Source organism: Rhea pennata, chromosome 7 (assembly GCF_028389875.1).
Source record: "Rhea pennata isolate bPtePen1 chromosome 7, bPtePen1.pri, whole genome shotgun sequence".
Classification (NCBI taxonomy): domain Eukaryota; kingdom Metazoa; phylum Chordata; class Aves; order Rheiformes; family Rheidae; genus Rhea; species Rhea pennata.
In genome coordinates this window covers 1,780,001-1,807,500 of record NC_084669.1, presented here as the reverse complement: position 1 = coordinate 1,807,500, position 27,500 = coordinate 1,780,001, and the positions used below count along the sequence as shown (strand labels likewise).

General features: G+C 42.9%; 1 protein-coding gene and 1 long non-coding RNA gene across 5 annotated transcripts in view; one reads left to right on the top strand and one right to left on the bottom strand.

Annotated features, from left to right (window-relative positions):
* The window catches only part of LOC134142467 (uncharacterized), a 13,064-nt gene extending 5,842 nt beyond the window's left edge, over window positions 1-7,222 (bottom strand). For 2 of the 4 annotated variants that reach the window (XR_009958883.1, XR_009958882.1), the window contains exons 1-3: window positions 6,929-7,222; window positions 6,392-6,448; window positions 1,091-1,238 (exon numbers count right to left, since the gene is read on the bottom strand). This is a non-coding gene — a long non-coding RNA (uncharacterized LOC134142467). Of the gene's footprint in view, window positions 1-1,090; window positions 1,239-6,391; window positions 6,452-6,928 lie in introns of all 4 variants that reach the window. The other 2 variants (XR_009958884.1, XR_009958885.1) reach the window with 2 other exon arrangements.
* The window catches only part of MGMT (O-6-methylguanine-DNA methyltransferase), a 163,019-nt gene that overhangs the window by 121,187 nt on the left and 14,332 nt on the right, over window positions 1-27,500 (top strand). Inside the window, exon 5 of the mRNA XM_062579518.1 lies at window positions 14,650-14,810. Within this exon, the coding sequence (XP_062435502.1) occupies window positions 14,650-14,810 (161 nt within the window). The remainder of the gene's footprint in view (window positions 1-14,649; window positions 14,811-27,500) is intronic.

Below are 27,500 nucleotides of genomic sequence, written 5' to 3'. Positions count from 1 at the left end.
CATGGTCAGGGGACACCACAATCCCATGGTCGTCTTAGGAGCTATTGTTTAGGGAAGAGAGAAGCTCCTCCATTCAGTTTGTCTCTGGAAGACGAATTGATGTAGCCCTCAGCCATGAGTCCTTCTGCACTTTCTTGTTAGTTGCTTTCCATACCATGTGCGGGATGATACACAGAGCATCAACACGTGGCTTACCCTAAATTTGGGGCTGTTCTCAGTTTTGCTTGCTTAATTTCACCATCTTCACTGATTTCAAATGTTAGTTTCTCCGTAAAAGGAAATTCAGGTTCAACTCAAAAGATTCACATGGGCTGAAGACTGATAATGCAGCAGCAGCCCAAACTCTGACTTCAGGGTTCAGAAGGCATGAATTTGCGGTAGGAGCGAGCCGTCTTTAAGTCCTAGTTCAGATAAACTTCTAAGGTTATCTTTGTTTATTCCCATATACAGGATTATTCAAATAAACCTTTTTTGCATTTAGCTGGTTAAATCTCTCCTCTTGAGGATTTCGTTTTGGTTTGGTTCTAGGTATCTATTATGTGCTGTATTAATATAAGTGTTTGCCAAGCGAATTTAAAGCAAACAAAAAGCCCAATGGCTGTCAGAAGTATACTTCTGTCTGGCGGTCTCCAGGCATTCCTGCCCTGTGAGAAGCATCCCGATGCGTGGGAATAACTTAGTGGGAATACATGGCTGGAGCGGGGAGCAGAGCCGAGCTGGACAGCCCGGGCAGAGCACAGGGCTTTCTGGGGCCCTGGCCAGAGGCAGGGAGAAAGCGGAGGCTGGGATTCCTGATTAAAACAATTAAAGTTCTGTTCAGTTTGTTTTTTGCAGTATTAGTAATCTGGAAAAGAGATTTGCAATAATAATGTACTTTTTCTCCTACAATAAAGGAATTTATTATTCTGTCTTTGCCAGAAAACACGTTTTAAGACCTTGGATTCAAAATTACATATGACCTCAGTGCTTGAAAAATACAATTACAATAACTATCCATTTAATAGTTCCCGAATATTTTTTTCTTCTACTTTAGACATATGGTCACTATACTTATGTCAGTTATTAAAGACATTATTTGATGCTATACTACCTATGTAACGTAGCCCAGCTGCCGCAGTGCAGGCGGAGGGACGGCAAGGGGTGCGGAGGCAGTGTCTTACGTAAACTGCTTCCGAGGTTAAATCGCTGTATTGTCTCATATCACCCGCTGTACGTAGGTAGAGAAGAAACCTGTCGTACTTGATAAGAGAAATTTGTATTATTTATATGGAACAGAACAAGCCAATTTACAAGAAAGGCACTTAAGTGGGAGGTTTATTTATTAATGAGGGTGGCACACAAGTTAATGGGATTGTAATGCAGATGCACCTAAAACCCAGAGGACTGCAATCTCCAGGCACGGTTCGCCACTTCGGGGAAAAAAAAAGGGGGAAGAAATGAGCAGTGTACTTCCCAAAGTGCTCAAAACGCCGCGTTACGTGGCTCGCGGTGCTGCCTGTCGTGTCCTGGAGAGCGTTCGGGGACGCCCTGGGTCCCCGCCACCGTCGGATGTTGGGGAGCGCTGCCGCGAGGCCGCTGCTGCTTTCGAGCAGGAGTTTATAGACTCTCATTGCAGTTAATTATAACCGCAGCTTTTTTGAAACAGCATTTTTATTGGTTTTATTGATGTGCCCTACTGTTTTTCCAATCCGGTGATTGGGGTTTGCTTAGCTAGCCGGGAGAAGGAAAGCCGTTTAGGAAGCCCCAAAACCCGGCAGAGGAGCTTCAGAGAGAGACTGTGCTTACTCGCCGTGCTGTGCGTCAGCTAGCGAAAGCAAATCCATCCGAGCTGTTCGAGGACAGCTCTCTTCTGTGTGATACAGCGTGTTTTCAGGCGTTTCAAAGGCCGTGACCGGCGATAGCTGCTTCCCCCCTGCCGTCCGCGCTGCTCCGGCACCAGCCCCGCGTGGGGGCAGAGGGGATGCAGCAGTAGTCCAGATATTTTCTTTTCAGCAGGCAAATTCTAAACACTTACTGCTTTTAAAGTCCAAGATTTTGTTTTATTTATCCTGCCCTTCATATTGTTTTAAAAAATAAAAGATACCACTGTAATAACCAAATGCTTGATGAAGTCTTAATCTCCTCAAGTTCTTTACATATTTTTGAAGAAAATCTGGCTTTCTTCTTCACTTAGGATTTTTTTTAACAAACTTCCGTCGTTCAAAGACTATGCATAAGTTCCTTTTCAGATAGGAGAAAAGTGGCACAATAAAGTTGTGAAATCTAATGAGAAATTGAATTTTTTTTCTCTCCGCAACGTACTTCACTTTGCCCAGCAAAGAGTTGGAGGAGAGTAAGACAAATGTGAGTAGCACTGTGTGAAGCAAGAAGGGTTCGTTCCTCCGGGTGCTAGATAAAATCATTTCCAAAGGTAGCACGTGCTGCTGCCTTGACTTGCTCGTGCCGGGGACCCAACTTAGAGGGCTCGATTAGCTCTGTGCAAACAGGAGGCGGCTGGAAGCCCACAGAGCTGCACGTTTTAGCAGCATAACCGGCAAGAAGAGGACCAGTCCTTCGCGTTGGTGTAAGAAACCTCGTAGTAACGTGAGGAGCGGGAGCAAGCTGGCCTTGGGGACTTTGCTCCGTTTCCTGCCGTCCGTCCTCCCGTGCAGCTGCGGTAGCTGCCTGGAAGATGGTGTTGGAAATGCCCTTCTGAGCTGCGTTCCAAAGAGGTTTCTGATCTGCCCGTCTCCCGGCTCGTTTTAATAACCTGGAGCGGCGGCCCGAGCGTCCGCAGGCGATGCTGATCAGGGTTCTTGGTGCTGGCTTTCGTCGTGAACTCCTGCGCCAGCACGCGTGGAGACAGACTTCTGAAGCTAGAATCCAGCTCCAATAATTCAGCCTGAAATTTTCCTCCTGCAATTTCCCCATGTACCGGTGGAGATCATAGAGCTGTATCTTGCCAGAGCAGTATAAGGAGTCGGATGTGTATTTTAACTACCTTAGGTATTTTTTAAGAAAAATCCATGCATAATTGGGAGTGTATCTATCTTAGATATGTAGAAAAGATGTAAATTTTGCTTCAGATACCGGTTAGCAACTGGTTCTTACTGTAAGGCACGCTTGCGAACGGAGGTGGTGGTTTTCGGTACAAGGTGATGCCGTGTGGCAGTTGCGCGCAGAGCAGGGAAGAAGCGAAGCTCAAGTGAACGTGCTAAAACGCAGAAGCTGAGGACAGAAATGAAGGCAGGCTGGTGTGCGCTCGAAGGGTCCCCGGCAGCCAGCCCCAACACGGTTAATTGCCTGTGATAAAACCGACCTCGGAAGTCCAAGGGGAGAATTCTTTTATATAAGAAAAAATGTTTTGTAACAATTTCTTGTAAGTGCTGAAATTAACTGACTTTCTTTTAACCTAATTATAGATAGAACCGATGATATCACCTATGTTTAATGTTGTCTAATGTCTTTGGTGGAAATGTACTGTCATTTTTAACTGCTGAATTTTAGCTTTTTGGTTTAAAACATCTCATGTGAAATGTCTACTGGCTTGTTGTTGGTTGAGGGTCTTCTGGGTGTGCATTGGATTTCCTGCATCCTCAGTCTAGAATAGGTTGGTTCCTTCCAGGTAGAAGATACAGAGAAATTCAGGATTTCTGCTTTTTTTAGACAAATCTTCCAGTTGTTCTGCTGCAAAACCTACTGATTTGGAACAGAAATATTTATGAAGAGACTACTCTCTTATCAGGAATATTTTTGTTCTCCAAATATAGCCACGCTGTAGGCCTTTGAAAAGTCTTCAATCATTAATAGCTTAATTCTTTGCTGATGGTATATTTTTAGAAAGGACAGAATAGAGCAGTGTTTTTCCCTGCAGTTACTATTTTTCTGGTAACTCCAGGTCACGACTGGATGTGCTATACCATCAGTTTGATTTACTGTCTATTTTATTCCCACGTCCTGGTTTCCCAGTCCTTCCTTCTGCAGACATGTTAGCTGGGGCTAAATTCCTGTTGGGAATAAAAGCAGGCGCTTTGCGGGGAAATGCAGCTGCTTTTGAGACGGACCGCTCTGGAGGGTGAGTCGAGCCGTTGGCCGGGGATAAGGGCTCCGTTTCTCCTGCGGAGCCCAGCGGCGATGCAGCCGGAGGGGGCTGCTGACTGCCTTTTCCCTGCTGTGTCTGAATGGCCTCTGCTAGCACGAATGAAGTAGGAACGAAATCCAGAACGAAATACGGAGAGAACAAGAATTAGTCTGGAAAAAAATTAATTGGGAAGGTAAAAAAAAATCAGTCTTTGAATTAGTGACCAATACAGAGGTGGAACCTGAAATCCAGTATAGGGAGGTCAGATCGAACTGAGACTGCCTGACCCATAGCTAAGGGTGATGGGCAGGAGGATGGGTGGTGGCCAGGGTAGGAAAAGGGTCGAAAACTGAATCTGGACAATGTTAGGGAGAAGGAAGGAGGTTGGCGTTGGCTGGGCAGTGGAACGGGCGCTCTGGAGGGCTTTGGGGGCTGGGGCTCCTAACAGAAGATCGAGACGGGGGCAGAGCCCTGACCTCTGAGTGGCTGGCCTTCACCTTGCCATTCTTTTAGCAGAGATCTTTGTCTATAATCAGATACACTTCTCAGAAAACACGATAAATATGTTCAAGAGGAATAAGCCAAGACCACGCACGCTGTTGTCCTCCTGTTCCTTGTGGTCGCGGAAAAGTCTGCCTCTCGCTGATTGTTTTGTTTCCTCCGCGGTCCCACAACGCTGTGTCCCAGGGCAAGATCTTACCTGGAATCTGTGTCTCTTTATATAGGATTCCAATCAAAACTTTAATGGCGCAGGGCAGTGAGTAGCATTTAATGACCTTCAGTGCTATCGCTTGAGTCTTTTGGGCATTGACATTGATTTTCCTTATCTTGGCATGTGAAGACAGGAGTCTCCCTTCTCCCTTCTTTGAAGTGTTTGCTGGTACACACTAGTAGTACAGAATAATCAGGCAGCATCTTTCCAGGCATCGCGGCTGGCAGCAACGATGGGCTGCGTACGCAGGTTTCTTAGACAACCTCCGTTCAGTTCCTGAACTCAACATCATTAATTGGAAAAGCCAGAAAAAAGACTAGTCCATATAGATGCCTACGTATTTTACTCAAGAGGTGCGTCTGTATTTGAAATCTCTATTTGATACTCAATTTTTTCATGCAGGTGTTCATGTTTCATTTTCAGGGTAAAGGAGAGGTACAATTTTAACGCAGAACTTCCAACCAAACAGATCCATACGAATTTAAATCCTCGAAAATAGGTAAAGGCAGAATGGGAAAAGTATTGTATGACAAAGAGTTCTGAGTTCTTACACTCTCCCTTAAATATATCAATTTCTTTTTAATAGATCTTAAAAGGAACTGTGATGGCAGTAGTTCAACGAGAAGTGGGAGTTTCTTCCTGTTTATTGCAGCTCTCATCCTTTTTTTAATCTGTTACTGCTAACATACAGGCACTTCATTTAAAAGAAGCTAAATTAAGCTATGTGAGAATATGCTTCTTGCACGCATTTTAAGCTTAGAAAGCTGCTTTGTTCATTGATTCAGTTGTGAGGAAAAAAGCAGCACAGACATACGGCTATTTGAACTCTTTATTTGCCACATTTGCAATATTAATAACACTGTTTCTAGAAGTTGTCACATCAAGTAAAAGATCTTCATTCCAGACTGTCTTTTGGGGCCAAACTGAGACTGGATGCATGCATTTAATAAATTGTAGTCTGAAGTAGTCATTTTTGTAAATAATTAGCTTCAGTGAAAGAATAAGTTAGCATATTGTATGCATCTAATGTTGCAAATGTACATACAGCAAACTTTCCTATTAATCAACAGTCAAGCACTGTAAGTTGGGTCTCATACATAATGAATTGTTCTTAAACCTCCTGGGTTTCATTGATAGAAAAATAAGAGAAAACACAAGTGTAGTAAGCTTTTGAATAAAATTTAACGAGATTGCTCTGCATCCTGTAATTGTTTTGGAATCATTAGAGACCAAATAATTCATCTGCAGTTTTGGGGTGGCTTTAGCCTTCATCTATCAAAGAAAGACTATTTAAATTACATTTAGGTGTTGATAAAATGCATTTTTATTTACTTTCACAATGAAGGCTTCAGTAAAAATGCCTGCTAAATATATGTACAGTATTTAAAGAATAGTGCTGCATGACGGAGTCTTCTTTTAATGTTAACTTCTGTGTTCTAATTATTACTGGCTTTTTTTCTGTTTGAAAAGTAACATTCCAGCTATATTTCTTTAAGCAAAACAATGAGCTGGAGAGTAAGACAAGCAGGTCAGTGCTACCACAGAGACTGCTAGATGTAAGAAAAACGGTAAAACAAATCAGCTTTTGCTCTTCAGGCAAGGTAACTTTGTATACAGACCTGATTTCTGTTGTCTTCATATGCATGAGAATTGCATGTAGGGTTGTCTTCAATCATCTGCTAAATAAAATAAGAAAATGCAACTAAAAATATGAAGTACCTCGCCTTATAAGTTATTCTTCCCCTTCATATCCATTTAATGACAGAAGAGTTAGTTTTCAGATCCCAGAAAATTTGCAGTGAGTTCTGTTGCTAATTTAAAAATGTATTCTGAATGCAGAATAAATGGTGACACTTTCCCATCCCCCAGTGATGTCTTTAATTAATTGTATTACTAGATTTAAATTCCAGTGCAGCCGATCTCCCTTCCATAGTGCTACCAACAAGCTCGGTTGGGGCCGTGCTCATGCACACTCCGCGGTGACTGAGACTTCCAGGTTGGACACCCAACGGCCATTGGATCATGCTCGCTCCTTCTACGTCTGCAGGTACCTCCTGGTGTTTGAGTCACCTGTGAGGCTCAGGCTACAGTAGAGCTAGGAGCTCCTCAAAATTAACTGTACTAATGACCTTAAGCCATGCAGATACTTGACCTACCTGATGTGTCCCAGCTGATCAATGCCTAAGGCAGAGTTTAATTGCTGACGCTCGCTGCCGGGAGACACCCTGTATCTGCCGTAACTTGTTACTTAGTTGAGCCTGTCTGAGAGGCGATATCTGAAGAAACAGGGATGGGGAAGGAGGGCAAGCGTTCACATGCAGGAAGGAGATGTGAAGTCTTCTGGCTGCGGTGGCGTCTGTGAAGTGTGACATCTCGTGTGGAACGTGACCCAAGGACCCTTTTTTTCTCGGTGGTCTCAAACCACTTAGAGACTCTTTGGTCTTGTCTGGTGCTCTGAAAACTTTTTTGCTTCTAAAATGGATCATAGAGGGATTATGGCTACAGCCTAAGCTCTTCCCTAAGGTGATGACAGAATTCTGCTGTAATTCTAGTGGGCAATATTCCCAAAAATGTTTTCCTCTCCGCCCATGGGCAGATTCTTCTGTAAGATCCTTTTCCATAAGCCTGATGTTAAAAAGCCGTACTTTTTTTCCTACTGTGAGGGTAAAAGCCATTCAGAAGTCCACCCACATTCGTATTTTTGCTTGACGTTAAATAGGTCTGCAGTCTCCAAGAGAACCATGTCTAAATTGCTGTCAGATTGCATCACACATTCTTGCAGCCTAGCAGGACTACAGGGTCATGTCAAAGCCTATTCTTTATAGTTCCAATCTGCTACAGCAACAGGCCTCTGGTCTTTCTCCCTTAACAAGAAGATTAGCATGACAGCCACATGGAGTCTTTACGTGCATTCACAAAACACTTGTTTAGGTTGGGCTTCAATTACAGAGTAGAGCAACGGTGGAGGTTTGGTCTTTGAACTTCTTTTGGCCCCAGGACTCCAAATGTCTCTAATGTACTTACTGTTTCTATCATCTTTTACAATTTTTGTTTTGGGGAGAATTTGGGGAAAAGACTTTTAATGTCGGCATATAAGATACTGACTAAGAGAAGAGGATATTGCTGTTTTATTTATTTCCCCACTCTCTGCCCTCTCTCCCCTCTTACCTTTATTAAAGCATACCTACTGGAGTCTTTCTAATCCTAAATGGACATAGGATAATTCTGGTAATTTTTGGACCTGTTCAAGACACAAACTTCTAAGTCAAATGGCCAAAGCAGCATCAATATACATGAGAGAAAAAACACTCGTATGTCACAGTGGTAGCTCTTCCCATCCTCTTTACCCCAGCCTGGAGCTACTCTCCAAAGTAGAGAAGCTGAGTATTGTACTACCCTGTAAATATACTTGCAGATTTCCAGGGACAAACTGCAATGCCTTCTGTTGCAGGTTTAATTAAGATTTAGTATCTGTTTCTGTCAGGAAGTTTGCTCTCTTTTTCCTGGTTGTAAATCTGGTTACTTGTCCTGAAAATGTAGGACCTGGCAAGTTTGGCGCTGGAGAGCAACTGAGCTTTATAAACAGCCAAGGCACGTCAATATTTTGCTTCAAAGGCAGAGATTATTTCCTTCTCCCCCTTCCTAGCTGTTTTAGATGTCTAACCACCTCATCTTCTGCAGAAGTTGTTTCTGGCTCTTGTTGTCTCATCTCCCACTTCGCACTCTTGCTTTCTTTCTTCACCTGTCCCCTTTAGGCTTTGTGATATTGACCTCTTCCTACCCTGATTTCATTGCTGAAAAAGCACAAATGTTGCCTAGGTACTTTGCCTTCATCTGAAGGGCTTGTCCACCTCTGGGGAGAGGGGGCAGGCATTACTTTGGGGGTGGAAAGCCGGTGTCACACTAGTCAGTGTGTAAAGGCTCTCTGGAGTGAAGGCAGGCTAAGAGAGGGTTTTAGTGAGATTTTGTGCCATCTGCATCATGACGAGAACAGCTCATTGATTACTTTCACAGCACTAAGGTCAGGCATACAAGGATCCAAAAGCCTCTTAATTAGGATCAATATTTTAATAACTTGATATATTAATTATTTGTTTTGAATAAAAGTACTTATGGTCTTTGTTCAGGGACCATATGTTCAGTATGTTTTGTACATACTTAAAAAAAACTAAGAAAGGATGTGGCTGAAGAATGTTCAGAGATCATTGTTTTCTAAATATCTGAAGATAAAAGGATATTGCAAACCTGATGATCTTCACTGCAGGTGTACCACAATGTCAAAATACAACATAGTTGGTGAGTGATGGCCTGCAAAAGACCAGAATTAACATGATAGATTAGAAGATTGAGAAGTTAGATGTAAAAATGTACATTCCATCGATTTTTATTGTGGAGGGGCTTTTTTACTTTTCTTTTGTCTTTTTCCTTGCTGTTACCTGGGTGGAACTGTTGTAGTTGTTACAGTCGTATAATACTGTATTTATCTGAGTCTACCCATATGTGCTGGTGGACATTAGCTAACTGCACTCTAAAGGCATAAGAAGGTGCAGTTTTTATTCTTGTTAGTTTGGAGGCTTTTTTGTTTTGTCTTTTAAACAACTTAAGAAAAAGGAGAATCTTCATTAGCTCTCGGCATCCATAGCCGTGTGTATAGACCTCCTCGTGGCTAACCACTGGAGGGTGAGTAGTCATCCAGGCGCAGAGCATTCCAGCGTGTCCGGTGGCGTGCAGTGCAACCTGGCGCTGTATGTTCTGTTCAACCAAGCTATTATATTTAAGAGTTGCAGGTGCCTATATGACATTGTCGTAATACTTTCCTACATTTACCTTCATCCTAAGGAAATTGCCAGCAGAGCCAGTGTAGTATATTCTCCTTACTGGAAATGACAATTCAAGGTCCATCTTGTAATGTTTCAGTTCAGTTTTCTTAAGGAGAGGTTGAGGCAAAAAATATCTCAGAAATAAAATAAATCATTAAGTAAATAGATACCAATTTAGAGCATGGCCACCCACAGTAGTGGTGTGTCCTGAAACGTCGTATTTCTCCGGTTTTTGTAACAGCTAAGCTATTTAGAATGATCCTGCAGCCAATTTGCTGCTTACATGTTTGTTTTGGAAGCATGTTGGCCACTTCCAGTTCTTGGCAAATGGTTTGGAAGAAGCCTGCTAAACTGAAACAGGTGGTGGTTCTGATTTTCTCCCCCTCTGTTAAAACCATTTTTTTCCTTTATTTCATCGCATGCAAATGTATAGCAAGTCATAAAAGAGATACAACTGGGATCGGAACCTCCCGAAGACCCCGGTCGGCTGTGTGGATGCCAGAACCCAGAGGTTTGCCTAGGTTTCTCAGACTTAAGAAAGCAGCTTAAATGGAAATAAACATGTAGGACGTCAAAACGAGCAGTACGGGCTGGCTGTCCTGTGTGTAGGCTGGAGTCTGCCCCTAGGATCCAGTGGATTCCCTTAGCTAGGGATCGAACGTACCGTGGGTCTTGTGCTTCACCACCAAGGGCTGACGTGAGGAGCTGTGGCTCCGCTGGCAGCAGTAGTCATTCCTGGCCTCAGAGAGAGTCCTCTCTTGGCCAGGCTGGTGAGAAATGGGCTAAACTATATGTCAGCCAGAAGCTGGTCCTTAAAGATTTTGCAGCAGCAAAGCTAAGGTCCTTTGCTCGTACTAACAGAGGAGTGAGATGCACATTTCTCTCCGTTTCTTGAGTTTTTAGATGCAACTGCTTATTTTATTTTCCAGTATAAAAATAAAAAATAAATTTTGTTGAATCACAGGTTCAAAACAAGCATGGTGCAAATGGCTACTTTGGCTGTCATGCTGTTAGTTGTTGGCTGTTGGCCACTGGTGGTTGTGCTGCCAGGAGTAAGTCTCTTCCTCTAGGGATCACTGAGGGGAAGAGCATTAATACAGCAGGTGCCCTGGTTTCTGCTTGTTCATTGCTTAAGACTGGGTACAAGTAATTAATATAAATGTTGGATGGGTGCCTCTAATATACTGTTACCCTTTTTCTGTCTTTCTTGAATTAGAGATGATAAAATATTAATATATACAATAGGGTGTTCAGAAAACTTCCAAGGAAGCATAATATTGAAGAGAGGAATTTCACATGAGGGGAGAAAATTTTACATAATCTAACTCGTCTGCTCTCCTTTTCTTCTTATGAATGTTTTGGGACTACTTTTGCCTTACTTTTTGAAATGTATGTTTGGTTTAGTCGGACCAAAGTATGGCTTTGAAGCCTCAGAAAACTGTTTTAAAGACAGCTGGTGATTCAAGTTGAATTTTTAATGACTAGGTAGCTTGTAGAAGGAGTGCTGCTATGCAACTCAGGAAAGAAAAGGGGAGGAGGAAAGAGAGAGGAGGAGGGCCAGTAGAAGACCTGTGCATTAGTAATGTTCTTTCTTTATCTTTATTAATGCCGTCAAATTCCCAGGAATAGGTGAAGACTTTTTTTTTAATCTTTCTGCGATTTAGAAGTTCTCAGCCTATGTATTGGTGAATTGCCTTTGTATTCTACAGGAAAATAAATCAATGAATTCCTATCAAGCACCACCTCTTCTTGCAAAGCCTTTGTTTTCTTGACCCGTCGTAGAAGGCGGCACGTGTTGCAAAAATCTTTGGTGGCAAAGTGGCGGGAGAGTATCTGGAGATATTCTACAGTGACAAGGCACTAGTCTTAAAAATAGCCATAAAAAATTAAGCTTTGCACTATCAGAACAGTCCTGCCAGGGAACGCTTTTATTCCTTCTCTGCAGAGAAGGAGCTGGGAGTTCTGGTGGACAAAAAGTTGACCATGAGCCAGCAATATACCTTTGTGGCCAGGAAGGCCAATGGTATCCTGAGGCGCATTAGGAAGAGTGTTGCCAGCAGGACAAGGGAGGTGATCCTCATACGGAGCACTGCGTCCAGCTCTGGGCTCCCCAGTACAGGAGAGACATGAAGGTACTGGAGAGAGTCCAGCGTAGCGCCGCGAAGATGACTGTGGGACTGGAGCATCTCCTCTACGAGGAACGGCTGCGAGAGCTGGGCCTGCTCAGCCTGGAGAAGAGCAGACTGAGAGGGGATCTTGCCAGTGTCTACAAATAGCTTAAGGCAGGGTGTCAAGAGGATGGGGCCAGACTATTTTCAGTGGTGCGAAGCGACAGGACAAGAGGCAACGGGCACAAACTGAAACACAGGTAGTTCCACCTGAATATAAAGAATTTCTTCACTGTGAGAGTGACGGAGCACTGGAGCAGGTTGCCCAGAGAGGTTGTGAAGTCTCTTTCTCTGGAGCTGTTCAAAACCCGCCTGGACGCAATCCTGTCTAACAGGTGACCCTGCTTGAGCAGGGAGGTTGGACTAGGTGATCTCCAGAGGTCATCACCTTCCAACCTCAACCATTCTGTGATTCTGTAGCTTACTTCTAAATATGGAGCTAATGGCCTGATGGTTGAGTCAGGCCTTTCAGCAAAGCCCTGAGCAACCCCTGCCCCGGCACTGGCCTCAGCGGTAGGTGCTGTGCACTGCTGAAGCCTGGTTTCTGGCTCCTGGCCTTTTCAAGGGAGGAGAAAGACCATCGTTTGCTGCTCTTCTGGAGTCAGAGGAAATTGCAGTACCTTTTTGCCAACTTCCCGTTGGGGGAGAGCTGTGATTCCAGCTGTTCATTATCTGTTTTCTCGCAGAGAGAGCTGATGCAGAGCCGTGAGGAGATGTAGTCTCTCATTTTTATTATGATATTACAGGCCAAATCATTTCCAGACTCCAGAGTATATGAAACAAGATGATGTGAAAACCATAAGGTTGCTAGTTTTGAATGCTTTCTCTGCTCTTCTGGATAAATGGAGCAGAAAAGTCTACCAACTTCTCGTGGAGATTTCAAAGGCATTATTATGTTCTATAGTTACTATATTGTAGTAGCTTTAACAGTCTACAATAAAACTGAGCCCTGTTCTGCTGAGCGCTGTACATGTGCAGAATAAAAGATGATCCTTGGTGTCGAGAACTTGGTCTGAGGTCCATATCGTACAAATAGTCCTGGGAGAAGGTTATGCACAGATTTTCCTACAGTTAAAGCGTTTTTTAGCAAGACGATTTTAAATGCCAAAACAACGTAAAGTAGACCTCACTTTATATAGCAAATCAGTACTATTTTGCTTTCTCCCCAGAGAAAAATCAAGGTTGTAATTAAACTGGACAAAAAAATGGAAAGGGAGAGCTACGCCTGCACTCACTCGTTAGTGTCTGCCAACCTGGATCCTAAGCTGGTTTTTCATTTCCTTGAGTTTTTCTTCCGCTCCAAGCAATTGGTATTTTCTCTTATTTGCAGCATACTTGAACATCCTGGGGAATTTGTTTTGTTCTGCTTTTTCCCCAGAACTAGCTGGCAGGGCCGCGCTCGTTCTTGCTCGTCTTGCTGCTGTTGGCTCGGATCCTGCGGCACTCCGACTATCGCTACGATCCTCCCTCCTTTCTACTGCCTGGGGAAACATCTAGCCTGTCACTGGGAGGCTATCTCATTGGGTTGGAGGAGCACACCATTGATTAATTACGACTTCTTTTCTTGGGGTTTGGCTGTATTTCCAGCAGGGGAGGGGGAAAAAAAGGAGGAACCTCAAAGAGTGAGAAGACTTCAGGGTGCTTATGAGTGGCAGGAAAGGTTCTGGATGCGTGGAGATGGCCAGCTGCACTTGCAGATTTGGCAGCCATTCTCGGTGCCGTCTGCTTCTCGCTCTTCCCAGCAGTGCTGGAGCCTTGCTCGTTCCTCCGCCGCGCGTTGCTAACGGCTGTGGGTATTTATGGGTGTACGGTGACACTTCCCTGGAGCTTTCTGCAACGCACCCGCAGCAACGTGGCCTCGCGCGGTGCAGGAGAGCACGAGGAGTTCCCCACTGATGCTGCTTTGCCAAACTCAAAGCAGGTGCGTTGGGAAACGTGGCTGAATATTTGCAAATGCTTGTCAGTACTCTTACAGCAGCATTGGTTTTTTCCCAGAGAAAAGGAAGAAAAGAGCAGCAAGGGGAAAAGTACATCTTCGTGTTTGCGGGTGCTTTCTGTTCTTCTGCCTCGTTCTTGAGTATTCGGAAAATATGAGCTGCCATTTAAAATTAAATGAATTCTCAATTGCTTCCTTCCAATTCAATCAGGGCAGGAAAGCAGCAGCAGGCCCAGCAGCCGGGAGGCATCGCGGAAGCGGAAGGCGCTGCTCCTGCGGGAACGGCTTCCTCCCTGGCATCGGGGCTGCACAGGAGAAACCCCGGCGCCTCTCCTCCGCACAGGAACATGTTCCCTCCATGGAGGCCCACCAGCCCGGCGTGGTCTTTGCTTCCCGACATTTCCCGCTTGCCTGGGGCATTTTCCTCTCGCCTTGCTTTCATTACCATGTTTTTCCAGGTGCAAATAACCTTGCGTTGACATTGCATCTCAGGAGCTAATAAAGAATCTGTTTTATAATTGCTGCTATGAATTATCTCACCGTTGTCAGAGTGGGGAAACAACAGAGTTTGAGCCTGTGACTCAACATTGAATGCTTTGGGGGTTATATATTTTCCTGCTGATGTAGGGAGTATGAATATTCACTTCTATAATGCAAATGTCAAACACTGTAAGTGGTGTGACGTTCAGCCTCTCTGTATTCAAAAATACATGAAACAAGTGTTACTGAGATGCTTTCTGATTCAGGGGAAAATATTGCTTTATTACCATGTCTTCTGTAATTGGATTTCCATTTTTCCCTTCCACACTACACTGTCGTTCCCCGTTTGAAGACAAAGCAGGTCTGGCACTAACTTTTTTCTTCCATTTAACGGCAGCGTTACTTTCTCGGCGCTGAACTCGAGCAGCAGCGAGGCCCCGCGGCTCACGGCGATGCCTTTCTCTCTTTTCCAGCGCCGGCGAGACCCGGGCGACGTGCGAGGTCGACGCCGGCCCCGCGCCGCTGCCGCCGCCGCTGCAGCAGTGCGCCGCTTGGCTGCGCGCCTACTTCTGCGAGCCGGCGCTGACGCTGGCGCTGCCCCTGCCCGCCTTCCACCACCGGCTCCTGCAGCGAGGTAGGTCCGCGCTGCGGTCCCCCAGCTTGCTCCAAGCCCTGCAAACAGCTGGCGATGGCTAAGGCACGTAAGGCGGGCGATGTTTTTCCGTTTCTGCTTTGCTTCCTCAAATTGAGCGCAGATAATGTTTTAATGTTTTTAATAAAGAACAAGTGCTGCTACAAAGTAGATAGACTATTCATGAACTTCCATAAAAACGTGCCCTGGGAGAAGTTTCTCCTGGCCGTGTAACGCTTATTGGATTTTTTTCCTGAAGGCTTCTAAATAGAAGTCAATCTCATGAAACACGATAGCAGACTCTAGTACCAAAGAAAAAAAGAATCACAGAAGTCTGCACTTTGCAATGGCTTTTTGTCTCCCCACGAACATAATCCTTTCCCAGTGAACAAAATCTTTTTTGAGAGCTACGTTTTATGAGGTAGCATAATAAAATAGCGCCAGAAAGGGGCCAGTCTCCTCGCACTGCACAAGGCAAGATAGCACTGGCTTTTGTATAAACTTTCACACTTTTTTTGCGGAGTTGTAGCCAGAAAGATTCCCCTCTGTTGGGAAATCAGTGCCAAATTGCTGTTCCCAAGAGTAAAAGTACTGAACAGGAGTTGTTGACCGGCATTTCCCTCCCTGATCCTGTTCATTTCAGCTTGACGCGTAGGACTGTATCTTACAGAGCAGGAGCGGTACCTAAGTGCACGTGTGCAACAGGTGTCAGCCTGGCATGTGGGACGTGACACACACATTTTTGTGGACATGCACCCTCGCGAGTAGGTGCTCAGCTCTGTATTGCTGATTGCTGGGTTTATTCACATTTGAATAAGGGAAAGGCTTCCCCTTGTTATTAGGCTTTCTTGCTCTTAAATATCTGTTAGCTGCAAGTGGGAAAACAAAATCAAAACGCAGTTGTTCTACAGGATGTCGCACGGATAATCCGGTTATTCTTTTTGCAAGGCACAAGTCTTCAATTTGGTTACCTTTTCACCGTACCTTCATTTCAGTGGTAAACTTCTGCACTAATCATTTCATATTAGGAAAATTCCTCAATGTGGCGTCTTTCATAGACAAATTACAGGGTAAGTACTGAGTATTCTCCAAACTTCCCGAAACTTGCGTACTGCACTGTGTCCCTCTAATTTTTATACAACTGCTAATACAATTCTTTTTAGAAATATTGGTGAAACTACTTATTAGCTTGTGCAAAATTAAGAAATAATGAAACGTCAAATAATGATACGTCAAAAATGCCAAAATGTTAAACTCCTGAAAGCACTTCTGAAATACAGCCTTTAAGTCAATGAAGTTACCATCCCACGGTTTCTTCGCATTTTTTATCAGCTGGGTTGGAACTGAAGAGTGCTGTTGTGCAAACGTCAGGGTTGGAGTGACTATGGCTGGGTGGAGCGAGGTGGGGCGATCGCCGCCGCAGTTACTGCTGTTCACCTTCCACCTCGTCTTTGGGTGAAAACGGGGGAGTTCTGTTGCCAAGATAATCCGCCAGAAGCTTGTAAAACATTTAAGGTAACGCTTGCTCCTTTTCCTAAATGGACTGCTGAGGTCTTTTTAGCTTGGCTAATATTTCAGCTGGAGCGTAAGTGTTGCTGATGTCGCTTTTGCTACCGGTTTGGGGTTTCGTGCCGGGGTACGCTCGTGCCGGCAGCAGCCGGGGATGTGCCGTGCGCCGTGCTGTGTCGTGCCGAGCCGGGAGGCCCCGTCCCGCAGCGAGGCTGCCCGGCGGCTCCGCGGCTGCCGGCCCTGCCGCGGCCGGGCTTCCCCGCGGAGCGGGCGCTGCAGCCGCCCTGCTTCCCGCTGAACGGCCCGGCCTCGTGCTGAGCAGCAGCCGTAATGGGCTTTGACCTTCGGTATCACAGGTTCAGCGTTTTGCAGGACTGAGGTATGTTTTTCTCATTTTAGCATGCGCCGATGCAGGTTTTTTTAATTTAGTTCAATTATTTGTTCTTGGACCAAGACCAGGTGTGCGTGTTTTATGGTGAGGGGGGAGGCAAGTACATAATGGAAATGCTGACACAGTTAATGGGCACAAATCACACTGATGTGATACTGTTTTTATATAGCCTCTTACGTTCTCTTCTCAGTAATTCTTTCATATAATAGAATAAATTGGCATTGGAAGGAATGTGGAAAATACATGTCAAAAATTTTAAGAAGTTATTTTAAAAAGTTATTTAGTAGAAAGGTAAGGTCAAAACTGCATTATACTGGAACATATGCTACATTTCAGTTTATCTGTAAGTCAGAATGACAGTATTGCTAAATTAAGAATTTGTATTTATTTACTTTTTCACATTTACACTTGAAAGTGCCTGCTTGTTCCTCCAGGCACTTAAAAATGCAGAACAAACATACGGGCGACAGTAAGCATCCAGCTTACTGGCTGCCTGCACCTCTGTGTCGGCTCCGCAGCAGCTCCCCTACGCAGTCGCCCAAACCCGCAGCCCTCCTCCTCCTCTCCCCGTCCTGTGAATACGACCACGTATACTGTGGTTCTTTTAAATTGCGTGATTTGAGTTAAATCATCAAGTGTTTGCGGTAAGAGCTGATGATGGCATCTTTTCTTTCTTCTGAATCAGTGCTTATGTCAAGCCTTTTTTTTTTTAACTTCCTCTGTGCTAGCATCATCTAAGGGCAGTAAGGGTTTTGCTTATTTTATGACAAAGATATGAAGGAGGTTCCTCATTTAATAAAATGACACTTTAAAACGAATGTTAAGGGCTTTCAGGATGAAGCACTTCTCGATAACCGATCGGTTTTCTGCAGTTACCTTTGTGGAGAACATTAGGGAAAGGTCCTTGTGGAGAAAAAATTATGGCCATCATCAACTTCAGGATAACAAAAGCAGGGAGACGGGCAAGTTCAGAAGGTAAAGGTAGGCTCTTGCATCTATCCACAGTGCTGCTGTATGGTTATTGACCACCTGAAAAAATGTTGATGTAGGCTTTATTTTCCTACGTTCCTAGAGAAGTGAGAACTTCCAGCAGCATCCCGCAGTCTCCGAGGAGGAGGCCCTACACACTGCGATAGCCGTTTCATTAGGCTGTCGTGATTCGGTTTGCAGGAGCGTGTGCATTGCCCTTGCACTAGCAGTCTAAATTCTGACTCTTGCTATTTCAGTGGCTCATTTTGTGACCTGGATTATTTAAACTAAGTTATTATTAAAATTGGGAAAGTATTTAAGAGCGCTCTCAGTACAGAATTAACATTTGCTTCTTTTCAGTCATCGATGGTAACATTTGAAGCTGGAACGCACAGTTTGCGTGACAGGACTAATTTCATTAGCTCACAGAAAAAGGCCCATTACTCCAAAATGACACCAAGCTGGAGATCTCTGGAAGCCCCGCTTTCTCATTTTCATGGATGTGGAGAACCTCCTTTTCATTTGCAGGATCCCTAGAGGGAGGCATACAAGTAAAAATTTCCAGGCCAGTTTCTCAACACCTACAGAAGTTGCCAGCTTACAGACTTTCCAGTTTAACCTGTGCAACCAAAATCTTTTTGAAAATGCAGTTGAAAAATCAAAATTTTCAAAGATTTGTGTCATGGCCAATGCTAGAAATTCATCGTGCAAAGAAAAAGTAGTTTTTACTTCCTAAAGCTTTGTTCCACCTCTCCACAGCATGTCTTTAAGGTGTTAGGTCTCAGAAAAATCACAGAAAGCTTATAGGGGAAAATGATTAATTAATCTTAAAGTGTAAAGGTCGTTAGCCCCCTGTATAAAGGAAGATGAAAAGTTGACCTTGGTATTATTTTGATACCTATGTATGAATTGCTTGATTTGTGGGTTTCTGAAATGACAAAGGAAATGTTAAATGGCCAACGATGAATTTTTCCTGACTTTATTTATTTACTATATTCTTTATTTAGTCTTATAAACTTACTGGTTGAGATTCCAGAAAACATCGTACCATTGGACACTGGAGGAAAGAACAGTTGTATATTTTCAGACCGGATGGCTTATTAGAGAAAGGAGAGCAGAGGAAATTGGACACACGAGAGGGTTTTCCTTGAGCCAGTGGCAAACAGCAGCCCTCGGGCTCTGCTCTTTCTCCAGGAGCACATGCGTGGCAGCCGCCTCAGCACGAGGGCCTTTAGCTTGGCAGAAGTTGCTTTTATGCTCTTTTATGCTCCTGAGGTCCCAGGTCTCCAGTCTGGTCCTTGTGCAGAAGGTGCAGACCCCCAAGTGGAGGTACCTTCTGCTGTGCTTCTCACCTCAGTCACCAGGTTGCTTCAAATAAACTTTAAATTACAGCATTGGTGCGCAGCGCGCGTGCCGTGCTTGTCCGGAAGGGCTCTCCTTCGGGGCTGCTCTTCAGGCTGCTTCCACCACGCGTTCATGGGCACCTGAAGCATGTCTTTGGGGGCAGTTGCAGCCGGTGGGGCAGGTTGTGCCCCCCAGGACTTCTCCTGAATGTGAATAACAGGAAGGGAGACAGGTTAGCGATTTCAGAAGCAGGCTGGTGATCCGAATGAAAATGGTGTGCGCGTGTGCACGCATGTGCACGTGTAATCACGGGTGATGACGCTGGAGGAGGAGCAGTTAGAGCCGCGGCTGGAGCCCGCAGGGGCGAGCTCTGCATGCCAGCTTGGTAGCTGAAATTTCCGCTGTCTAATGCATGTTATTAATCCAAGAAGGGATATTGATGAAACACCTCATACGTAGTGGGAGCTGGGAGTCTTCAAAGAAGGAGGAACGTACCTCCATTCTGTCTTCAAGATGACTTAGTTCTGTACCCAGGCCTGTAATCAATAATTACCTTGTGATTTCCTGAGAACCTTCTCTTTCAGAAACTCAAACCACGACGCGAGAGATTAGTGAGCTTGGCAGAGTCACCTCCAAAGGACAACAAAGCGCACTATGAAATATTTGTGAGTGGCGGAAGAAACTATTTGCTTATATAGCTCTTGCGGACTGGTTTTTGCTCGTGTGCGGTAGGCTCACCGGGCCTTTCTTGGTTTTGCATTTGTTTGCTGAATCTCTAGCTTTAGGATGGGTCTATAAAGCGAATCTTTCCACGCCGTTACAGGAGAAGCAAAATGAATTGCTTTTCGTGCCGTGTGCCCGGTGCCCCCTTGCACTGTGCTGGATGATTCCCCGTGGAGGCTGGCCTGGGTCCGGGAAGTCATGGGGGGTCCGTGGGGGTGCTGGTGAGGAGACACCACTAGGTGCCCTTCTGACCGGTGTGGTCAGTCCTCTAAGACTATAAGACCATCTTTTACCACCGTGGGAGATGCTTGATAGCATATTGATGCTCTTCCATCATATTGCTAGTGGAACGTAGTAGCACCTCTTTGCCCGACTATTGTTCCATAAAATTATTTTAAACTAAAAAGAAAAAAATCTGCCCCAATTTAAGATAGAAGAATAAATATTTTATGTTCTGTAGTTCAGCAAAGAGAAATATTTATTTTTTTCCTTTTTGTGGTTGAAATATTCAAATAATAAGTTTTCTGAGGATAAGAGAGCTATTAATTTGGTTTACTTCTCATACAGCAGGTTCAACATCCCATGAATGCTTATAATGAAAAGAATTGTTTTTGAAGATTGTACTGCTTGCCCTGATTACAGCATGCAGTGTATCCCAAAAAGTACAATTTTCTTTCTCATACAATGTAGGCAGACACTTTTTCAATGTATAACGATTACTAAAATAAGAAAAACATTTATGGTATTAAAGTCCATACAGATCTTTTTTCCTTCACTTTTAATTAAAACTTACAAAAAATACGTATTTACACACACACACACCTTGTTAGATACTGCCTAGTAAAGCAAGAAGATTTGGTGGTTTGCAATTTTGAAATGAAAAGAAGAAAAATTACTATCTTTATTAACTAGTAATTCTTACAGTAAAAGCCAGTAGATATATATGAGACATATATGTATAGGGATATACATATGTCTATAAAAGGCATGTGTAGTTTCGATTTTCTTCAGTGCTCAATGGGAAAAATGGAAAATTCAGGTTACAGAAAAACTTCCAGGATCCCACCTGTCTCACTGTTGTGTCTGAGTAGTCATCTAATTTCCAGTGAAAAATGGAAAATTCAGTAAAGTTCAGTTAAGAAAGTATAAATCCAGCAGCACTGCTAGGTCATATTTATATTTTGCAGAACTGAATTGCATTATAGCTGACCTGCTCTGGAGAGCAGCAAGGCTTGCTTTTTCCTAGAAAAAAGACAAAACATCGTTCTCGCCATTTATTTATTTTGCAAATTATGAGAGAACAAATTCCTGTAATTTTGCAATAGAGATTCATTTCATTAAATAGAAAAAAATTGAGAATTATTAGCAACTTCCACTTTTTTCATTCCAGCAGCTTCGTCAGGCATGCAAATACATTTCTATTTAGGCCTTTAGCAAATGTTATTTTAAAGTAATATGAAGTAATCTGCTTGAAAACGTTAGCACTTCACATATCTGGACATGGCAGATTCAAGTGCAGAGAGATGACAAGTTTTCATATTTCTGTCTGCCAACACAAAATTCAAATTCTGTAGACTGGCAGCTTCTTTTATTACCATTTCATGTGAGAATAGTTTTGATAAGCAGAAAGTCACTGTTTTGTTAGACATTTAATGGATTTTTACAATCCAATACTTTCAAACAGTTTTCTTCAAACAGAAATCAATCGTCTCCAGCCTTCAAAAATGAAAACAAGAAAAACTAGTCCCATTACTTTTATGTCCTGAATTCTTTTTCCAGTCCTTTTCCAACCTTTTTTTTTTTGACGTATGATCTTTGAAAGAGTCAAAGTATGGGAGACATCAGGATATATCTATATCTGTTTATATATATGTGTATTCTGTTGTGGGGGAGGGAGTGAAAGAGCAAGTTAATTAAAAAAAAAAGCGTAGTATTTTCAGCAGCATGGCTCTTTTTTGTCAATAATTATATATAGGCCCAAGTCATAATAAATGAGGGATACCTGAATGGAAGGTTTATTCTATAGATTTTAGTGGATTGAAATTCCACAGCTGATATTCACCTGAACTGTGGCAGAAATTTTGTTTGCCCTCAGAGTGCGGAATCGGAGTAGCCGCGGAGGTGTGCGGCCGTGGAAATCCCCGCACAAGCTGGCTGCTTTTCCGGTGCAGTCGTTCCTGTCCTAGCAACCTCGTAGCAGTGCAGACGTATGAGGAATAAGTTTCATTTAATTCATTTTCCCTTTGATTTCTGTGCTTGCTTGCCACGCTTACAGCCCCCTGCAATGTTTTCACTCTGTTTAATAAGCAATTATGAAAGCCAGATAAAAGATTTTTATGAGTACAGCCCCCCACACCCATTTTCTTGATGAACTTTCAGCCAAGTTAGACCTAATTATTTCCCCTTACCAGTGTGAAATATCATCAGTGCTCGTATACATCTAGGATGTTTTGTATTTCCCATGTAATATGTTTAGTGTTACTGTTACTATGGTAACCAGCTTGTTTCTAAATACCGTTGTTAATAAAAACATTTTTTCGTTATTATTCAAAAATAGTTTTTCACGAAATACAAAAACATAACGGCGCTCGTGGTGTCCTTTTTGAAGCTAAGTTCGTCTGAGGGGAAGGCGTTCTGCGGTCGGGATCCTTGGCTGCTGCTTGACCTGAGCGTGCCCCTTTCTCACCTGTTCCCACGGCATTTTCCTTTCTGTCCTTCCGGAGTTTGTGACTCTGGGAGCTGACCGCTGTACACTGCGAAAGACACGGGAGTTGCTTAGCTGCAGAAACATACTTTTTTTATTAGAAATTTGCATCCCACACTCTTTTCAGAATAAAATATGCAAGAACCAACATAAATGGCACACTCTTTTTTTTTCTTTCTTTCTTTTTTTCCCCATGAATTGGGCCTTTGATGATCAAGAGGAGCCCGTATTAAAGGACATCCCTAGAAGGCTGTAGAAATTGTTCCTATTTATGACAAATGTAAAATAGTACAAATCTAGCTGAAAGTGATGGTGTCATTAGTTTGTGAATCGCATCCTTGAAAATAACTGTGGAGGAGCCAAATCGGTTTAAAAGAAGATAACAAAATGGTTTAAGCTACTTAGGTTGAATGCCAATTATATTTTAATATTCAACTGAGCATATTTTACTAAGAAAAAAGGCAGCGTCGACGCATGCATAACTCATTGGCAGCGTCGACCAGCTGTGCCACTCTTCTCTTCGAATCACTTTGTGCATTTTAGTAGCATGGTAATTTAGTAGAGAACTACCTGAGTGATGGCATTTTCAATGAGCAGGTAATCTACAGAGAATTTTTATATGGTTATGAGTTCTGTGCTTCAGCCTGGCAACACAAAAATACATCAAGACCAATTATGGTATCAACTTTCAGCGTGATACCCTTGCCACGCAAGTGCATGTATTTCTGCCCCAGGCATTTCAAATTGCATCTAATTTGAAATCTTTGGGGTTTTAATTAAATTTCAGAATATATGGAATTCTTCATTAGTACCTGCTCTGAATAGCAGATTATACTTCTCTCAGTCTCTCGTTAAAGAAGTAGGCTGTGGTAAATAGCATGTTCAAGAACTGATCATTTGTGGTGCCTGGATATTGGGAAAAGAAATAGTGAAATGCAAAATAATATCAAAAAGATTATTAGTCCAGTGAGGGACTCTTGATTTGTATTTTAATGGAATTTTACATTTCTCTTAATGATTTGCAAATTGTCCTCTGATTATAAGATGCATTAAGCTTTTCATTTTAATGGAGAGACACAGCCATTAGCAGAAATTTTTTTCTGTCTTCTTTTTAGAGTACTTCCCTGCAGCAGATAAATATTGAAACCATTAACACCTTTTGATGTACTTTATAGTGCTGCAGCTTGGACCAATACATGAATGAACGTGGCCTTTTATATTTTAGCACTTCGCTTGAAGCTCCTGATTGTCTTTACATGGGCGAACAATGAATGAAACCATACATTTTCAGGCAAGCAATAAAATAATATGTATTTCCCGATAATTAGTGTTCCAAATGCTTCTGTGAATATCATTCATATTTAATGCAGAAAAGAAAAAGTAAAGCCAACGGAAGTCAAGATCTGAAATTCAGATTGAGGCTGCGCTGACCTTGTCTGGCCATTCTTTAAGGGAGCAGGGTTATCCTTGTGGGGAGGATTTGTTAAGAATTCACAAACAATTTCTCAGCAGTGAAGTACACAAATACAGTCTTGGCTGTAGACACAGGAATATACGTTCTTCATTCATCAGTCTGAAACTCAGACATCCTGATTGCTTTTAGTTTAAAGTGATCCCTTAAATTTTGACACATTTGACTGTGTGTCTTAATTTCAGTGGTTTTGGCCAAAGGGCTTGAAATGAGGGGAAAAAAAATGTTTTTTTATGGCAGGTTATGAAACACAGATAGTATTTTCCTGATAGTGGAAAATTATGTAAAATAATTGGGCTGTTTGTTAGATCAGGTAAATAAGTTATTAGGCAACTTATGAAAATAAGCTACCGTCTCTGTCTGCCTTTTTCAAACTTTTCCTTTCTTGGCACTTTAGCTCTTCCTGCAAAAACTTCCTCCAAGCAAGATGGTTACTTTCAGCTGCTTGTCGATTTAGCAAACTCCAAGCTCTGAAAAACCATCGGGGTCTCTGATAGGACTTCTCCTACATTTGCTTTCAGGGCGTCTGTTTAAATAACGCGAATCTCGGCAATTCGAATTGCAGTTCGTGTAGCAGTGCGCCGTGCAGGGTGGCACTGTCACCAGTCGAGAGGTTCTGCAAAATCACCGTTCACCTCTCCACAGTTGTTTTGCTGACTGCTTAAATATATGTTCCTTTAAAAAAAAACTCTAATGTAACTTTGAGGTTGAAGCCAGGAAATTCTACGAACTAATTGCTGCTGCTTTCAGACATGCCTTGAAAAGATGTTGCATCATTTGTGAATTAGTGTCTGCAAAGTGCTATGTAAGTATTTAGCTTTGTGCATTAGTTATTTATAATTCAATAATAAATTAATACAAACTAAAAAGAAAATCAGGACTTTGATACTGACTTAATTTGTATGCAGTAAGCAAATAGTTACATTTTATTGCAGTTAAGCAGTTTAATGACTATTATTTTTAACTTGCACATTTACAAAGTAACTTACAGAAATCCAAAGAAACTGCTGCTCATCGGATAACTGAAGATTCTGTTTTGTGTTCATAACAGAGGGCATTTGCATTACATTTTTCAAAATTAAAAAATACACATTTTCTAGGGCAGGTTATCTTCAGTAACGTTATCTTCACAGAACAGCTGAGGATGCACATTTCTTGATACCGTGAGATACGTGATTAGCTTCTCTAGAGTAACCGGCCTCGGTGCTAGCCTGCTCCCTGCGCGAAGCGTGGCTGCTTTGTAACCACATTTCCTGGGCGTCAGTGAGCGCTCCTTAAAAAAGGAGCAGCGTTATTTTTACACGATGTAATAGCGTAAAAGGGGAAATGTGTCTGTGCTTGTGAGACGGTGGCAGAACCGCACTCAGTTCTGCACCAGCCGACGGCAAAACTGATGGACGTGTGCCCATAGACGTCACCGGAGCGTGCCGGGGCCCTGGGATGGCACAGAGAAAGTCCTTACGGAGTGTCAAGCGTGTCAAGTGTAGTGCCTACAGCTTCCCGTTTACTTTTAACAAGTCCGGCTTTACGCGTGGTGGAGGGATTTGAGTTCTCTGTTTAGGCTTGTCGTTTAGTTTGTCCAGAGCCACCGCATTTGGAGATCATCGAGGTTCCTAGGTTTAGATTTAAGCCTGATGCTCCCGAGTCCAACCACTCGTACTTGAGGCACTTTATTTGAAATATTCGTTGGCTGAGCTCCAGTGTCAGTACTTAAATCATTTACACATTGATTTCTGACACAAATCTCTTAGTTCATTAGCTTTAGTTTTGCGAGAGCAGATAGAGAATTTGAGATTGCAGTGCCCGCTAAACGTGCTCAGCGCTTTGAGCTACTCCGTTTTCACAAAGCCCAGCTCACAAACAGCAAAAAGGGTCAACCGCCTCCGTGCAGCTCTCCAGGTCTGCATCATCACAGCTTGCGAATTCATTTGCTGTCTTGCTGTTGTTCAAACGTGCCTTGAACCAAAGGTCTTGATGAGTTGAAAATATCGTTTGGTTGTAAACTTAATGTATAAGTATATATAGGAAATAGTATTTAATCAACACGTGAGTAGTTGAATCTTTTTTCTTCAACTTTCATTTTAAGTTCATTAATATCAGAATGACAATTCCAGCAGATCCGTAAATCTGAAGTTTTCTGCAGAACCTGCCTATCTGCTCCAGTTTAACTATAACCAGATGGTCCTACCTGTCCTTCCTAAATCCCTGTGTAATTAGGAAACTACATCTTCTGTGATTTATTTAGAAACTGTAGACTAGTTTGTACGTCTTGTTAACAGAGTGAGTCCACAGGGCTGGACCACGTGCGAGGCCGTGGTTTTGTCCTGTTCCAGCAATGTGGGTTGCGTAAATTGAATTTGCTTTTCATTTTTTCTCTGGGGAAGAAGGAGCAACCTTCAGAGACCTGGGATCAGCAGTCGCAATTTTAATGTGCAACAGTGAGAATTCGGAGGAATAGAAAAGCGGGAGGTTGAAGTGGACGACGGAGTTCTGTTTTAGTGCATATCAGAGGTAATTTTTTGATTTTCGGCCAGATTGTGGCCACTCAGGCTACCTTGTCACACCTGGCCCTTGCGCTAAGGACTTCTGTTGCTCTGGGAGAGCAGAATCCAGTTCAGCCTCCACATCACAGCCCGTCAGGGTGAGGTAGAGGACACCCTGGTAAAGTTCTTGGGGAGGACCCGGTCACTCTGACAAAGTGGAACGAGAGAGGAGCCCCTCACTTGTTTCTGTCGTGAATGGAAAACGCAAAGTTAATTTTCTGGTCCAGTCACTTAGAAATTGTAGTGGAATTGGTGCACGGTATCTCTGGATGGACTGTTTTGTCTCCTTTTCGAAACTGGAAAGAACATCTGATGGCAGAAGTTCCCATATGTGAAAATATCCATATTAATGTACCCGAGGGAGAGTCATTCATTAAATACAGATAAAGTATGAAAAGATAAACTACTTCCAAAGTTCACATTAACTTCAGCAAATGAGGTAGGATCAATATTTCTGAATTGCCATGAACTGCAAGTCTTTTGTATATATGTATATTAGAGTAGTTCTCATGTATGTTAAAAATATTCATGAAGTCATTAAAAAGTTTTTTATACACTTTGCACAGTTCTTCCCTGCTAGGGAAGATTGGCTGTATGTTTTAAAGTGTCCCCAAATTAATGTATTTGAAAAAGAGAAAAATATTTGCTCCTAAAGTGGGATTTTGAATGGCAAGTATAAGCCTGGAGCAAATTTCTGTACCTGATTATTAAACCTTTAGATACGGCATTATTCTAGAAATACCAACAGATTTTTGTTGGTGTCTCAGCATTGGAAGTGACTGCACGCTCTTAGCCTTGCGTTAGTGTCTAACTGCTTACATCTAACAGCCTGAAACCAGAACTGTGCTCCTGTACACTACCGGTGCTATTATAAAAATGCAAGGCTGTGATTTATAAACCTCCAAACCAAAACTTTTGAGTACTGCAGTAATTTTAAGCCATTTTTCTTAATATATGCAAGCTAAGTACTTATTGGCAGCAGAACGCCTGGTCAATATGACAGTGGGAGATGCTTCAAAATGCATCTCTTGAAGTTACC